The 17,466-nt window shown below is 39.1% G+C and overlaps 1 protein-coding gene across 1 annotated transcript in view; it reads left to right on the forward strand.

Moving 5' to 3' along the window:
• Positions 1–17,466, forward strand: part of chn2 (chimerin 2) — a 37,520-nt gene that overhangs the window by 7,694 nt on the left and 12,360 nt on the right. Inside the window, exons 2-6 of the mRNA XM_008432489.3 lie at positions 7,438–7,476; positions 10,189–10,244; positions 12,383–12,414; positions 12,597–12,710; positions 12,817–13,087. Of these exons, the coding sequence (XP_008430711.1) occupies positions 7,438–7,476; positions 10,189–10,244; positions 12,383–12,414; positions 12,597–12,710; positions 12,817–13,087 (512 nt within the window). The remainder of the gene's footprint in view (positions 1–7,437; positions 7,477–10,188; positions 10,245–12,382; positions 12,415–12,596; positions 12,711–12,816; positions 13,088–17,466) is intronic.

The raw sequence follows: 17,466 nt of genomic DNA on the forward strand, positions 1-17,466 counted from the left end.
AAAATGGATGGATGGATGGATGGATGGTTTTCCATAACTTTATCACTCTTTGGTAACTTTTTGCTTAGACCTTGTCTGGTCTGCCTTTTACTTTGTTTATCAATTTCTTTCTCAGCAATGCACTTCGACTTTCAATTATGTTTGAGAAGTGTTCAGATAATGAAGCCGGACCTAGGAAGGATCTTGAGTTAAAATGCATCTGTGATTCACATCTAAGCAAAGAGTGAATAGTACATACCGTAAGGTTGGATGACAACTAGATACATGCTGTAGCCTCTTTATTTCTCGGGCGATATAGTTGCCAACATCGGCAGTATTCCCGCTGCCTATTTGGTATAAATATGATGGGAACATGTACTGTATCACCAGCATACCTTTCCAGACTCCTGCTGGAAATAAATGCTGGAAAACAAATCAAGGAACACGGCATCAAGGAATGTTTTCAGCTTCTGGCCTTAAGTGACATATCTGTTTGGGGAGGCAGAATTGCATCTATGTATTACAGGGATGCTGACTGCTCAACATGTTTCTGGCAAAGGCTACAGCTCTCAATGTCTTTTTGTTCCATAATTCTCCGCGCCCCCCAGAATAAATCATGTGGGAAAGGATTTTCTGTCATGTGCAGCGAGCGACTTGCACAAATTACCTGCATGTTTTGTAGCATCAGCAAAGTATGGTTGTCTCAGAGGTATTCCAGTGCTGCTCTGGTTAATATGGGGAAGATAATAAAAACATATGCGTGGAAAAACAAGGAAGTATCGGAGTCAAGTCCAACAATATGACAGTTTTAGTGTAACCGAACACATTTGTATTTCTGTAAACAGGTTAACTGCATACTTTCTGCACAAACTCTTTTCATGGTTTATGCACAAAAAATATTTTCTGCCCCGCTCACAGTGTAAACAGTCTTATTTTGAAACTGTGTATTGCACAGATGGTCTCCCTGCTGCAGTTCAGCTGCACCCCACTGAATCACTGTGTGTCCTGATGGTCTGCATGTAACTCAGAGATAAACTCCAGGTTGTTATTTTCCACACGCCAGTCATGGAATTTATTTTCAGAAATGCCCTGTAAGCAGTAAATATCACAAGAAAAGTATGTTTTCAATTGGAATGATTTGATTCTCAGAATAAAATGTCTAAATGAAATCATGCAGATCTACAACCTTGGTCTCTGGATAGCTTATGAAACAATCTATTTATCCCTACAGATGCGTATAAATTTTTTATGACACTAAGCAGGTCTTTCAAAGACTTTAGATATTTTCCCCTTGTGCTCTCATTGTGTCGTTCACAGAACTGCTGGGAGTTGTTGAGATTCTTCAACCAGTTGCAGATTTACATATTGACAGAGTGAATTTAAGGAGAGACAGATTGATTTCCTTAACCTGTTAGCACTGTCTGTTCTTGCCAAAAATGCTTGCCTTTGAACGACGAAAGAAGGTTCTTTGTATCAAGTTGATGGTAAATAATAGCATTGCAAAATAGCATTTCTGTCTGCCCAAGTTAAGCCAAATTAAATCACCCTGAATAGCTTTTGTCATTAATTTCTCTGTGCTTTCTGTAAGTATTTAGTCAGTCAGCTTCCCAATAATGCTAGAGTCATTTTTCATTTTCGGTTACTTAACATAACGGGTTTTGGTGAGCACCTAACCTAACCTTCTCACAATAGTTTGACAGAAGTTTAGCTCTTTCCTCCTGACAGAACAGATGTAACGGAGGGAGCACTGACCACAGATTTGTCTACAGGGCTGAGATCATGGCTTTGTGAAACCCACTCCAAAACATTTACATTGTAAAAAAAAAAACTATATAGGTCATCTTTAGGCATTGTCAATTTAGAAGACTCAGACAGCTCCCTTTTTTTTTTCATTGCAAATTTAAGAACAGACAAACACTTCAATTTTAGCTTCTTCAGATCACAGGAGAGGCCTTGGAAAAATGATGGTCTTTCTCCCTGATTGGATTTTGCAAATTGCATTCCATCCTTTTTATGTGGCGTTTTAAGTAATGGCTTCTTCCTCACTGGTTAGCCTAACAACCCATGTCATTACCAAATATCACCCATCTTCTTCACACATTGAGCTGCGTGTGTCAGCAGCAGTCTCTTTTTTTTTCTCTCTGCTAAAGTCAAACATTTTTCAAGAGCAGAGACATCAGAGCAGACGTTCTCTCAGGGCACAAAGTTCCTACAGCACGATCCCAATTCATGGCGCACTCTCTTTGTCATCAGAGCAAACAGCCATTGGTAGCAATTGCATTACATGCTTGTCACCGGTGAGTAATGGAGTGGAGCACGAAAAAATGGTTATATTTTTGGTGGGTACAACCCTCTGGCTGCTCCAGATTTATAAATTCCCAGCAATCCCGACATGCCAACCCTAAACTACTCAGAAATTCATTTTGATGTATTTTGGATTCATCTGCGTTCATGTGGCTGCCCCTGTGTGTGTGTCTTTGAATGAGAAGGGCTACGAATGAAGCAACCCTGAAGAAGCTCCTTCTTTTTGCGGCGAAAGCTGAGGCAGTACTCCAGACCGGAATGCCGTCCGTCATTAATAAGAATTAGATCGAAAAAGAGAGCGTTTGGCAGGCGACCAGGTGAAATCACATTCTTTAAATAAGCCGCAGTGAAATAAATCTTGCAGGCTGTTGCCAGCGTGGGTCTCTGTGACAAAGCTTCAGTGTTAGGACAATAGATTTTTCTGAGGCAGGCTGGCCACTCACCAGCAGCCAGACCTTGAAGGCGGTTTGAATGTATATATTGATAAAAAAATAAATAAATAAACATGCACCCGACCTTCACTCAAGCATGCAGAGTACAGCAGAGAGGAATGCTCCTGCAAGCGCAGTTGGAATGATCAAAGTGAGAACAATAACATTTTGAGCGTTGATGCAATTTATATGAGTAATTAGTTTGCGAGCATCACTGCTCGCATCCAACAAGTGCTCACTGGTTTCCATAATCCAATTCCCGCCCTGCTTTGTTTTTTTCCCCTCTGGCCAGAGAGGTGCGGCATGGATCTGCTCGCGAGGGCAAAGGAATGCTTCGCATGAACAACATGTATCCTCAGGATAAAACATGACTCACTGCTGAGCGACAATGTCCATTAAATATCTCTGCAGAGTAGCAGAGAACTTATCAGGAATTAAGGTTTACTATTATATAAAAAAAGAATCAAGGAATTAATCACCTAAAGGGCATACGGCTTCACACTATACATCAGCGTAAATAACAAGAATGAATCAATTACTGAATTTAAGTAAGAAAATGTAAAAAAATTACAAATAAAAATGGAAGTCTTTACAGTCCTACAGTGCAGTGTGTTCCACCAATAAATAGGAAGAGAAAAATGTAGTACCTTGAATTTGTATGTTTTTGGTATCCAAGGGCAGACGCTGGTTTATATTGTCTCCTCTTGTTTTTTTTCAAGTTGTCATTTCATGTCATCTACACAGCTTCAAACCACAGCAGACATTTCAGAAGCTCAGAAGTTCTCTGCCAGGATGCATTTTTGCGTTCACTCAGACAAAACCGCACGTAGCTATAGAGGCGAGTGTGAGTTTCCTCAACCTAGTATGAAAGCTTTAAGTCACCCCTTTCATTTTTATGTTTCTGACCACCCTGTTCTATTTGATTTGATTAAAATGTACTTGATCAGCAGATCTGACGGTTTCTCTATGTCTTTATTTGGACTTTGGCTGAACATTCACCGTTTTAGTGTCCTCAACGGCAACCTAATTAGGTGGACCTTGCAAATAGCTCAACACTTCCTTAATCATGGCACAGCTTCATGCAGCAAGATGTCTGAAACATTCCTCTAAAATCTTGGTCCGTTTTTACACAGTAGCATCACACAGCTGCTGCAGATGTTTTCCTTTGTTGGTCATAATGTGAATTTCTCGTTTCAACACATCCTGAAGATGCTGTGTTGCATTTAGATCATCTTCAAGAAACTGTTTAAGACTATTTACTCTGAAATGGTAATCCTTTCAGAAGTAGCATAACGGCATGGTCGTGGTTAGAGGCAATACCCAGGCAGGCAGTGGGATTCATGTGTTCCTGCTGTTTTCACCACATTCTCATCTACCATCTGAATACTTCAGATTAAGACTCACTGAACCAGAAAATGTTTTTGCAAATGAGTGAATTGTATTCACTGTTTCCTGTTTTTTTGCTGCCAGGAGTTGGACCCAGTTTTTATTGTAGCCCATCTGCTTTAACATTGTACATTCAGAGATAATATTCAGCATAACTCGGTTGAAATGAGCAGCTTTTGTTGATAATCTACAAGGCATTCACTGGATATTTGAGTCTATTGGATCATTCTCTGTAACCCCCAGAGACACTTGTGCATGAAAATCACTGTAGATGAGCAATTTCTGAATTACACAAACTAACCCATCTGGCACCAGCAACACTGGGGAACATGTCCAAATGTTCCCCATTCTAATTCTTGCCTTGAAATTCAGCGAATCACATTCTCCACGTCTAGTGTCATAGAATGTCTTCAAGAAGTTGTCAAAGTTTATATATTTATTTATGTTTTTTTTTATTGTTTTAATACAAAAGCCCTTTTTAAATAGATACCATCTCACTAGTGAATGAAAAACCAAATAATGAAAGCAGAAATCAAAAACATCTATTGCTTTTACTGATTACGTTCCTTTACTGTGATGACTAGGAAATTTTAGAAATAGCAATGAACTATTGGTGCAAAGTAGCGATGTCAAAGTGGAAAAATATCCGAAATTGACTTGTAAAAGTAACATAAATCCAGTCAGAATATTGTAAAAACTAACTGGTGCTGATGCTACAGACTGCTGTTCTTTTTCAGTGATTATGATAAGTACCTCAGTGCTTTGTTGAGCTCAATGTTCATATATACACCTGTGAAACACTGCGACAATGTTTCTCCTGATCCCTCGTAACATCTTTTTTTTTATGTCTGTTTAACTGGCTTCCGATGGTTTTCCTGAGTGATTTTGCAGATCGTTCCTAAAGCATAGAAACACTCCTGGGAAGCCTTAGCAACAAGCTGCAGTACATCAGATTGAATATGAAACAATCTTCTCTGACGGCTCCATCAGTTCTGGTGGCAACTTTGCGGCGGTAATGTGTTGCAGTCTTTCCACAGTGGGATTCAGTATGCAGATTGAGCGTTTTATCTCCAGCGAGACGAGATCTTACTTTCTACACTTGGTTGTGTCAACAAATTTCTCCCACATTCCAGAGCAGACAAACAAAAGCACCTCCGAAAGACATTTTTTGTTTTTGAAGCATTCTCCCAAACAATGTAATTGTGGTATTAAATTGTGGTAGTGTAAATTTTTAAGACCACAGGTGCCAAAGTCCAGTCCTCTAGATCTATTGCACTGCAACCAATAGATGCATCTTCACTCCTACACACCTGAATCTAATAAGCAGCTTGTTAGCAGGTCTCTGAAGAGTTAAAAGATGCTGATGAGGCATTTCATGGCATTTAATGGTTTCAGGATGGCAGCTCTCGAGGAATGGACCAGGGCACCCCGGTTCATGATCAGTAGATGAGGTCGAGGCAGGAAATGATGCCGCCTACCCCAGGATGTTCTATTCTGACCATGTGTCCAGTTGTCACTCCTCCTTGATATTTACAAAGAGAAATATGCCAACTGAGCACCTAAGATGTTTTTTTTTTTTATGAATTTTTTGTTTGTGTGATTGTTTGGAATCAAAGTAAAGCATGTTTGCTTAACAGCAGAGCCCTGGTTGGTTTACAATAGAAACCCAACCAGATAATCCTTCAATAAACCTACACAGAACTAAAACATCCCATCTGACCATAAGATTGTAAACTTTCGTTTTGTAAAGCAACAGCGGTAAACACTCTTCCAACTTTAATTATACTCGCAGTTTACATTTTTAACTTTAGATTAAAAACTCCTTATTAAAGCATAAAACATAATGTCACTCTATTAGTTAGAACACAAATTACACTTTAGACATACCCACTTTTACTTTCTGTGCTACAATAAGGGCTTGTTTGTTTTGTTTTTCTCCCACATCTGGCTCAGGACAAAGTGAGCCAGATGTGGGAAGAAGCTGTGGGCTGAATGGCCTTGAAGTGGTAGCCATATATTATTTCCATGGTCATGAGCTTCAGGTTTCGAATTTTCATTTTGTAATCTTTACATCTATCTCCACCTACTGACACCAGGATAAAATGAAAAAACAAAGTGATCTTGATTTTTATTTCTATCTTGCGCTCTTTTTTTTAATGTAAGTTTTCTTATAAGACATTTCTGTTTACTCAGTGATATGCAAAAAGAAATTGCCCTCTTATAGGACTCTTCTGGGTTTTTTGTTTGTTTGTTCTTTTTGATGACATGGTAATGTTTCAGATCATCAAACACATTTAAATATCAGAAAAAGATATCCTGAGCAACCACCAGAAGAAAGCAGATTTTAAATAATGATTTTATTCATTAAGAGATAAAAGCTACACAAACCAGCCAGCTCCAACTCCTAATAACTTCTTGTGCCAGCCTGGGTGAAAACAGTTCCTGTTAAGCATTTGAGATAACCGGGTAACTGCGAATGAGTCTTTTACCTCACTGTGGAGGAATTTCGGCCCACTCTTCTTTGCAGATAAAAGAGAGACAAAGTCCAAATAAAACTCCTGGAAGAGCTTCTGAAACCCAGAAGAGACGTCGTTTTCCTGACCACTTTGAAAACAGAAAAGTCAAACTCTCTTTAAGCAAACTGTAAGGAAATCACGGATGGAAGCAACAATTCTTCTACGTCCCACTTTGTGCTGAGAAATGTGCTGCTACACGATTAAAATCCTGTCTCCAGCACAGTAGCAGTCAATGTAAGACGACACACTACAGCATTTGCCGCTAATAGAGGGTGATGTATTGTTAGAGCGGCAAGAGTCATTAAAACATGACGTTAAACTGCAACTTGCCCCGGGGCATTTACTCCATCTCCTCCCTTCTTTAATCTAATGCAAAAGCGCACTCCATCATGTAATCTGTAAGTGTTCACACAAACATAACTCAATGCATTTTCCCAGGAGAGGGTCTCGCTATAATTACCTCTCCCCCTGCTTTGATTGCTGTGTTTGTGCTTTTATCGCAGCGGAGATGTTGCATTTTCAGGTTCCTGCCACTGCTTAATACAGATCAGGTGGGCATAAAGACACGCAGGCGTGCGTCGCATATTGATTGTGTTTGTAGCAGTGATTAGAGGCGGCGCGTCTCAACAACAGGCAGATGCACAGCGTGAAGCCCGATGCATAATTATGACAGAGAGAAACACCTGTGGCATATAATCATAATAAATGGCTCATATTTAATACGCTTGGGAGCAGAGGAAGATTGAGATATTTAATGAAAAGTATTATAAGCACTACTATATATTCACGATGAAACCCTGGTTTGTTTTTTATATTTCCAGATCCTGATGACTATCAGCCACCCATATGGAAGTCGTACTGTGAGTATTTACTAATTTTCTGCAAAGGCTTTAATCCTGACATTTATATAATTTTGGGGAGAAACATATTACACTGACTTCCTGTGCTGTAAAGACTCAGGTCTTGTTTTTCTCAGTAAAATTAGAAACTGCTCTTTCTTCTGCACAAAAGGTGCACAGTCAGACACACTCGCCCACATACACAAATGCAAAGCAGCAGATTCCTGTTTTCTGTGTAAAATAGGTTACCGGCAGCCAGGAAAACAAGATTTTCCACCTGCTGAAAGGCTAAGCTAAAATAGAGTTGTCAGAGGACCCATTTTAGTACACAATGTGTTGTTTTTTTCATGTGGGAGACAATTTAACTCCCCAGAGCACGTTTGATATGCAATAGAGTAGAAAACCTTCTACCCTTACGTCCCAAATTTCAGTTTAACTAGAACTAGTTTGTTCAAGTCTGTGCAGCTGATAAAGTTCTGTTTATTTGATTTTTTTTTCTCCTTTTCTAAAGCCTGCTATCAGATTCTTCTGGTTCTCTCCTGAGGTATTTTTAGAGGTGTCAGTGTCACGGCATGCTGCAGTGGATGGTGTCCAGATCTTACAGGTTGGCTTAAATCAGCTTGACAAAACATGAAAGTTCACTGTCAGGAGCCTTCCTTCCCCCCACCAAGAGAATCTGCTGCAGTGAGGGCTGAGCTGAGCCACACACTGTGATTTCTTAGGTAGTACTGCTTGTTTTTTCATGAAAATAGCATCTCTCACATATAGAAAACTCTGTGAAAAAGATACAGTTTGCAAACGGTGAGCAGAAGTTCACAGTTTGTAACCGATTGTTTCATTTCTATTACAAACAGATTTTTGACTTGTGGTTTGCTGAAAACGACACTGAGTTGTGCCATATTTCTTTTTGGCATTCCTGATCTGAGCATAACCTGGGTATTTTAACTGCACTGCATCTGATACATATTATATGGTTTTGTACATTCAGAAGTCAAATGTCTCTGCTTTGAAAAAGACAGATTGTGTTTAAATGTGCTCAACTATAAATTCAGCCTTAATACACGTAATGCATTTTGATTATATCACTCATGTCCTGTAATTTACACACTCTTCACCCTGATCCATAGCACACTCCATTCTATTGGCAGGCCTAGTTAAGATGCGTTAAATGCCTTAAAATTAATTCATAATTTATTGCAGCATTACAATCTAATGCTTAGCAATTCAGAAAACACTGACTGACCATTTGTTTCAAAAATATTTCATCAGCAGAAAAAAAAACATGTCAAGAAAAATAAATTTTTTTAACAAACTAATTTTTTTGTACAATCCACTTTGGTTGTATGACCACAATATATTTTTTCTGAACACAAAATTGATAGGTAATGGAGTAGAAAACCTTTTACCACTACCTCCTACATTTCTGTTTAACTAGAACTGGTTTGCAGTTCCTACATAAAAAAGGAGGGGTTCTTTTGTTTGCTCATTGGTGTAGATCATCCACAGTATTTAGGTCCTAAGGGTGAGGTGGTCATGAAAACGGTTGTGTCTTGTCAGCCATGTCTTTGTTGATTTGGCCACATGTGGGTCAGTTTACTGACTTTTATTCAACATTAGGCTTTATAAGCCATGAGTTCATTTTGTAATGCACCAACAAGGTTACTACAGCATTCAGAAGAGAAACAAGCTCACAGCATTACATATTCTTCGTACATACTTAATATTATGTAAGTATGTATGTATCAATTGATGAAGCTATTCATAATTTTTGCGGCTCTGAGGTCATTGACTGTTCACACTGGAGTCTCATGGGAACAACCGTTCAAAAAAACAAAAAACAGACCTTACCAAAAAATTTTCAATTAAGTTGTAAGACCTGTGAACACAGTCTTGTCTCACCTGATCAAAGCACACAGATCCAGTATAAGTCCCACTAGCATTTAGCTGGCTCCCAGTTTTGATGTTTGTAATAGCCGGACAGAAACGGCCTTTTTCTGGCTTGTCTCCCAAACACCTGGTTGACATTTAGATAGCATCTCGTGGTTGTTATGGAGACTTGATGACTCCAAAATGCCACTCTTTGCTGTAGATCTCTAACAGTGAGCTCTGGAGTTTTTTTGTTAGTTTTTTTTACCTCTGTTATCGTCCACTTTTAGTTTGTTTGGTGACAAGATGAATATGAATCCTTGTCTAACTTAGTGGTCTGCATATGTGATTCATTTATATCCTCCCGCACAGAAAAACTGGAAGTGATCATTAATGAAACATTACTAAACAATATTACATTAAATATTAATGGTGCCAGTAGTAGTTCAGCTAGTTATTTTGCTTAAAACAACATAAAAATGCACTGAAATTCAAGATCGGATTTGTAAACATTTTGAAATGTGGAAATGCTGCTGCAAAAACACATGCATATGTCGACAAACCTTTATCACATTCTTACAAGTGGAAGTAGATAAGCAAATAGTTTATTTTCTAATAAAACGTATTTTCCTTAGGGGAGTTATTTTAAAGCCATTAACTGGGAAACATTGTTTCCCAATTGTTCAATACAGCTCCGTCTATAAATACCACAAAACAAACTTGGCTTGTTTCCTCTGAACCTTGTTTTAACTGTGTTTATTTTGGATGTCACATCTGCTGCTCGCACACAATTATGTCCTGCATGGAGCTGTTTGTGGCTCAGAAGGCCAGACAAACTTCATTAACATGCCTGTTTTTATCTGACAGTGTACCAGCTCCAGCAGGAAGCTCCAAGACCAAAGAGGATCACATGTCCTCAGGAGGTCAGTGCATCTGTGAATGTTAAAAAGCTGGCTACTGAAGGGAGCTGGAGCGAGTTCATGTTATGTTAATGATTTAGCTCGTAGAAAAAAAAAAAAAAAGAATAAATATCTGCATCATCTGCCCAAAAACCTGGGAAAATATCACAATGTATTTAATGGAAATATGATGGGTAATAAACTGCTGCAGCAAGCATACTAATTAGGCTTGACCTAGTTTTGGCAATTTGAAACTGAACACTTATTGAAAGTTTTTATGAAAAACCTGAGTTACGGCACTGATGAAGGGAGTGCATGTTGCGTCTGTTGCTGCATTCGTCAAGAAAAGCCCAATGTCACCTCTGAACATGTGGTTAGGCATGAAAGTACCCCTGAAACACCTGCTGGCCTTGTTTATCTCCATTTTATTTTCTCTTTACAAGCTGGGTCTACGAGACAAGAGCTGCATTCTGTCTGGAGATTAAACTAAGCGTTTACTTTCAGGTTTGAAGCTTGAGTTTATTCCTGGGAAAATGATTGAGTGTGGCAGCTGGAAGCCAGGCCAATCATAAATAATAACCTGTCGGGAGAGGCTCCCTACTGCTTTGAATTCACCTCGTGGCGCTAAAAATGAAGTGTCGTCCTTTTATTGGCTGGCAAAACAGATTTTTTACAGATATTTATGGTGAAACTTGACAACGTGTGCATGTCAAGCACATCATGTTTTTGACCTGAAAATAAAATCTCACCTGTTCTTTCAATAAATTCTTTCTGAACAGTGTAATTCCAGACATTTTGAACTTTTTAAAGGGCTTATATTTATTTTTTTTATGACTCCCTTGTCGAAAGTCGAGAAATATGTAAAAACAAATAAATAAATAACACTGTCTGCCAAAACACAATGTATCAAAAAATATAAACTTCTAAGGCTTAAATGTAAGTTCACATGGTGAGGTTAATGTAGCGATTTGTTCAGTGAGGAAGAGAACTGTAGCTTGTGACCCAACAAACCGCCACCCTACCCAGGGATTTAAAAGGGCTTTATGGTATAATCTGACTGTATTTCGCCACAGAGGCATCTGTCATCAGAGTCACTTTATTGCCAAGTAGAAAACCATTTTATTTTTTTATACACATATAAGCATGTCTATAACCTGTTGTTTCTTTTGCCTTTAGAAGGCATTTCAGGCTAATGGAGAGAAAGTTAAAATACTGATACACAACCTGTAGTTAATTTGGCACAGAGACTGCTAACCAAAACTCTGTTGAAGCTAAGAGCGGCATGACACTGTCATTCTTTTAAGAATTACTTACCTACTTGAACTGGAATGATTAACTTAATTAGCACATTGTCGAAATGCTTAGGACTTCCAACTCTGAAATATGTCAATGATTGCCTTTTAATCAGTCTAGAAAAGAAAAATAGATCCAAAGAACTCAAGACATTTTGCTGAAGAAGAAAACTGTGTTATCAAAACACTGGTGAAGTTTAATGCACTTTTTAGCGTCTTCACCGAGAGAACTGCCAATCTTCCATTGTATAACCCAGCAGAACTGATGCGTGTCTCATCCTATTTTGAGTGCTGCCACACTTTGATGAGCAGAGTAAAAGCTCTAGGGCTGGTTGTGTGAGATTAGTGGCAGGCTGGTAATTCAATACAAAATTATTTTTTACATTATAAGAAGTCCTGCTATTAGCGCGTCGCCACTACCGGCTCTGTAGAAGGAATTTCTAGGTGATGAAAAATCATATATCTTTCGGTGTGCTTTCACTCAGATAGCTTCCCCTCGACAGTGCTGTGAAGACCAAAAAACATAGTGATGAAGAAAAAAATATACTTGCAGTCGTATATCTGTGCTCCAGACACCTTTTTACACCCTGGCGTGTTATTCTAACATGCTTTATATTAATTTCTTTCCAGCTGGTCATCTTTTACCTGCTGTTTTCCAGCACGGCCTCTAATTTATCTTCCCCTACTTTGTGATTGGGCTTTATGGTTTGCTAGCTGTGAACAGACGCGGGGGCCCAGATGGAGATAATCTGGCCTGTGGTGTAAAGTCCTTTATCTTTCATGCGGGCTTTAAGGAACAATTTGCAGAGCTATTAATTTGAGCTTTCATATCACACGGCTGCAGCCAATATTTCTTCCTCTCGTTTACAGATGGAGAGCAGACCCAAGTACTATGGCAGAGAGTGAGTTTAACTTGATTGTTTTCTGCCTTTTTAAATATAAATGCTTTTCCATATCACTTAAGGCTTTTATCGTATAATAACTGTTATTTAAGTGGGCATGTGAAGTTTTTTTTCTCTCTCAGTTTTACATGTAAATCTTTTAAGTTGTTGACGACAAAAACCTGCTCTTGTTTATTTAACAGATTTCATGGGATGATATCTCGAGAATATGCGGATGAGCTGCTGGCGGGCAAAGAGGGCGCGTACCTCATCAGGGAGAGCCAAAGACAGCCAGGGACTCACACCTTGGCCTTGAGGTACCAACACCTGCACAAAACCAGAAACAAAACCAACTGACTCCACCATCAGCTTCCTGTCTGACTTTTACACCACATGTTCACCTGTTTGTGAATTTCCATCCAGCTTTGGACACCAGACCCTCAACTACAGATTGTTTTATGACGGGAAGCACTTTGTCGGGGAGAAGAGGTTTGAGTCCGTCCACGACTTGGTGACGGATGCCCTCATCACCCTTTACATCGAGACCAAGGCAGCGGAGTACATCGCCAAAATGACCACCAACCCCATCTACGAGCACCTTGGCTACACGTCGCTGCTCAAGGACAAAATGGTGCACAGGCTGAGCCGTGGACGCACGGAGCCTCGCAGGGTCACCTTCCAGAGCGACGACAGGGTGAGTTTGATCGCTGTTCATGTCACATAAAGACGTACGTTCTCAGCAGCGGTCCAGCTTCAGAACTATTACACTCTGCTTTTACAGTGATGACTCACATCTTTATTTAAAGTAGACCTCATCTTCAGCACCAAAAAACAAGGAGTCCCTCGGCAGATTGTGCAGATTCACACAGAGCCCCAATATCGGTATAATGGAGTTACAGTGATTACACACAGAGAGAGACAGAAAAACTCCTTTAATCTATGACAAGTCGGCACTAGTATATTAATCTGACAAGAGCCTTGAAACGGTTTCACCAGTTTTTTAATCTGTTGCACAATTTACACTGTGAATTAATGTTTAACTGGGTGAAAAGCTCAAGATGCAAATATTTGTGAGAAGCTAGCTTTTCAAAATGCAAAGTATTGTATGATTTGATTTAAATGATCGCATCTATCTGCCCATTCTTTACATATTTACAATATCTTGCTGAGGTTCAGCAGGTTTCTGGAGCCTTTCAGTCTAATGAAGGGTGGCGAAGATCTGAAATGGATCGCCAGAGCACCACAGAGCCCAATTCAAGCAATCAGCCTTGCAAAAGTATTCAATTCCCTTGAAAAGTTTCACAAGACTTCACCTGAAAGCCACTAACATGAATGTTTTTTATTGGCACTTTATGCAATACTTAACTCAATTATGAGTTAATTATGATTCTTGACTCATAATTGTGAAGTGGAAAGAAAGCAATCCATAAAACTGACCTGAACTAAACATTTAGGCCTCCATGGAAAATCCAGTTTGCGATACAACACTAATACTACACGTCACCCTAAATGCACCATCCCAACACTAATGTATTTCAAATATTTTTCTTTTGTAGGAGCAGAAAAGCTGGGTTAAAATTAGTAGAAAGATGGATGGAGCTAAATACAAGGCAATTCTAGAAGAAAATTGCTCCAGCCAGAGCTGCAAATGTCAAGTTTGACCTGGTGAAAATTCATATCTGAGCCACACTGACAATAATTTTTGCCACACTTGAATATTGATGTTGGTAGCTGCTTTTTATTCAGCCTGAGTGAAAACATGTCACCTCACACTTTTCGGATCTTTATAACCTAAAAACCTTGGACGTTAGTCATGCACAGTTGTGCACAACCTTGTGTTAGTTTATTACATGAAATCCCAGTAAAATACAATAAAGTTTTTGGCTATGAAGAGGCTAAAGGAATATGAATACCCCAGCTGGGTAGTGTATGTATTTCATTCATGTATTTTATTTAATTTTTTGGGGGGAGAGGGGGTTCATTTGTTAATGAACCACCTTTTTCTTTTATTTTTTTTTCTCAAGACATAGTCTGACACACTGATTTTGATCTGGCTAACACACTTCTGCCATTACAGTAGAATGGTGAGGTTCTTTTTTTTTCGGGGTTTTTTTTCTCTGAGGGGTCGGTCTGCCCTGTGACTGAGACGTACATTATCCTTACAGCCTTTGGGTGTGTTCACTGCTGCCATGCTTCGTTGCTCACACTGAAAGGTAATGATGACCGAGGGGACTGGGACTTTGCTCTCCCTGCCGTCTATATCAGACGCCATGGTTTGAAGTGAGACACATCTCACATTGTTCTCCTTTGGCTCTCTGGCTGATTGGAGACTGTGAATGATTTATCAACAAGAAACAACAAAAGCTTCTTCCTTTCATAGAAAGGAAATGTCCCTCCACTAGGTGGCAGTCTTAAACTGTCTCTTCTGGTCTTTGTAGTCCTAAGAGATTGATGGCTCGGTCTCATCGCTGACAGATGCTTGTGTTTTCTTGGCCTTGTCTTTTTTTTTTTTGTCCAGCTAGTATTTTGTTATACAGCAACAATCGATTAGAGACGACAGACTTCATCAACAGTAGTTGGAGCTGCATTACTACAGAGTCTGGTTCTGATGGATGCCTCTTCTTATTGAGAGGGTCTGATTCAAAGAGAAGTTTTTGATGGTTTATCAATACTACGGATTTTAAACTGAATTGTAATTTGATATTTTTTGACTATCTTTCTGGGATGCGCTGCAATAAATTAGATCGTAACTGGTTTACTTATTGTTGAAGGATTTGAATTGGATTAAGCTTATATTATATTTAGTTTCTCTCTGCAGAGGGCCTTGAGATGACTTCTGTAGTGAGCTATAAAAATAAAACAGAACTGATGAGAACATTATTAGTAAAACTGGTCACTAATAATTCTGATTTGTTTTCGGAAAACTAAATCTTTCTTTTTTTTATCTTATAAACAATCAGCCAGTCTGTAATTCATTTATTGAAGTTTGTATTTAGATGCATAAGGATGCTTTTAGATAAACTGCATAACTTTTAAAACCAAATGACTTGAAAAGTGGGTCACAAAACACCAACTGATCTGTTTCAGTAACCTCCAGAAATGACTGTATTTTCTGGACAATAAGCCAAACTGGAATATAAGTCTTGTTTTTTTTAAAAACTTATGTTATGAAGGAAAAACAAATGTCACATTGCACTATCCGTTGCCTTTTTTAAATTAAATTACACTTTTAATTATTTTGGGATGTTTTTGGTTTCTTTTTAAACTTTTACATTCTGGTTTAACTCTGTTTTGTTAACCATTAACTTCAGTTCCTCTTTCATTTTGAAATTTCTATTTCCTTGAAGACTGTGCGCTACTAACCTTCCTGCTTTCATGTTCTTTTTTTTGGAGTTTCTTTGTCACCTTTTGGTTGATGTTGATTAATTATTTTGTTGTGGCTGTTGACTTCTTCTGGTTTGCAGATTGTCCTGCCTTCAGTGTCTGGATATGTGTTTATGCATCATTGAGTTTCAACCTGTACGTCCATTCTTAACAGCTTCACTGCACCACTTAGTCACCCACCCACTGGTTTGCATCTGAGATCTGCCTACCTGTTGTGGATTCTTTTTTTTTTTTTTTTTTTTAAATCCTCCACATACTCAACATTTTAACGAATCTTGACTGTTTGGCTTTCAACGCTCTGAGGATACAGTCTCAATGCACAATGACATCTGTCTAATATAGGTTACACAGCTATTACTGATTATAACGTCACAGAATTTCACTTTGCAAAATGTGTCATAACCTTTTAAGCTGGGTGTGTCATTATTCCCAGGATCTCAGTGAGCTAGTAGCTAAAACCACTGCTCTAACATGTTCCAACCTCCGGTGCTTTTTTTAAAGGCAAAATTTATGCTTTACTTAATATATTTGTTAGCTTTACAGATTCTGTTTTCCAATAATCTCCCACACTGCAAATAAACGTAGGCCTTTTAAATGTCAAATTGTTCGTTGTCACGCCGTCTGTAAAACTGACAGTATCTTCCTCGTGCCGGCTTTTACACTTTAGGATTCAAATTCAGTGACAGCTGTGTTGACGTTGGACTTTATCGGTCTGCTTGTGACTCGCAAACAGAAAATCTGTTCTCTGTCTTCTCAAAGACGGGAGAAACCCGGGGCTTACTGCCTGCATCTGTGGTGGCTTTTTGAACTTGGTGTTTACCATTCACTCAGACACGCCCTGAGGCCCTACAGACATAGTAGTTTCACTGTAAAGTCAAAATCTGTTTGCGTAGGGTCAAGTCGACGTATATATAATACTGCGACTGTAAGCGCTCGTGTAATTAAAAGGCTGGCAGGAGGTTGAAAGGTGCGTTTTTGACTAGATCAACTTCTTGAGTTTCTTGCCCTTCAGTGGCAGTGATACTTGCCACGCTGGTGTGGCTCTCGAAAGGTTGAGCCTTAAATGCCATTGAAGAAATTATCTTGTTAGTTTGGGATAATTACCTGTTCTCGCCCGATGTTTAAGTTGTAAAATGTTAAAAATACTCCTCAATTTCCACAGTTAAACGTACTCTTCCAGGCTTTTATGAGTGGTTATTTATTTCAGCCTGAGACGTCAGAAAAATAGATCAGTTTGCTATGTTCCCAACATGGACAAAAGTGTCAATTTCATCGTATTTTCTCTTTACCACCATTCTCACAGTATAGCCCTTTTTTTGTCATTTTGTTGCTGTTAAGGCCTTTTATTTTTTTGTACTGCTGTCTAACTGTGCTGCTCTCCACTGGGTCTACTCAGCTGTGCTCTCACAAAGCCTCACTGGAATAAAAGAGCGCTGCCACTGGAAAGAAAGCCGAGGTTGTTGTGCGGACCACCTTTTGTGTCCTTTTTTGTCCAAGCTCTTCTTTAAGAGACAAGTAGCCATCTGCCTGCGGACAAAAGGGGGACCAGGCCTCGTCTCCCTCCCCGCACCTTTCCTCCCTCTTCTCAAGGCTAAAATATCTCAGAGCTGCCTATTCCTCATCTGTCTCCACAGACATAACTTTGGAGAGGAATTGCCTGGTGTGGCATGTTTAAGAATGTCAACTACA

This window comes from Poecilia reticulata, chromosome 16 (genome assembly GCF_904066995.2).
Source record: "Poecilia reticulata chromosome 16, P_reticulata-male-v2, whole genome shotgun sequence".
Classification (NCBI taxonomy): domain Eukaryota; kingdom Metazoa; phylum Chordata; class Actinopteri; order Cyprinodontiformes; family Poeciliidae; genus Poecilia; species Poecilia reticulata.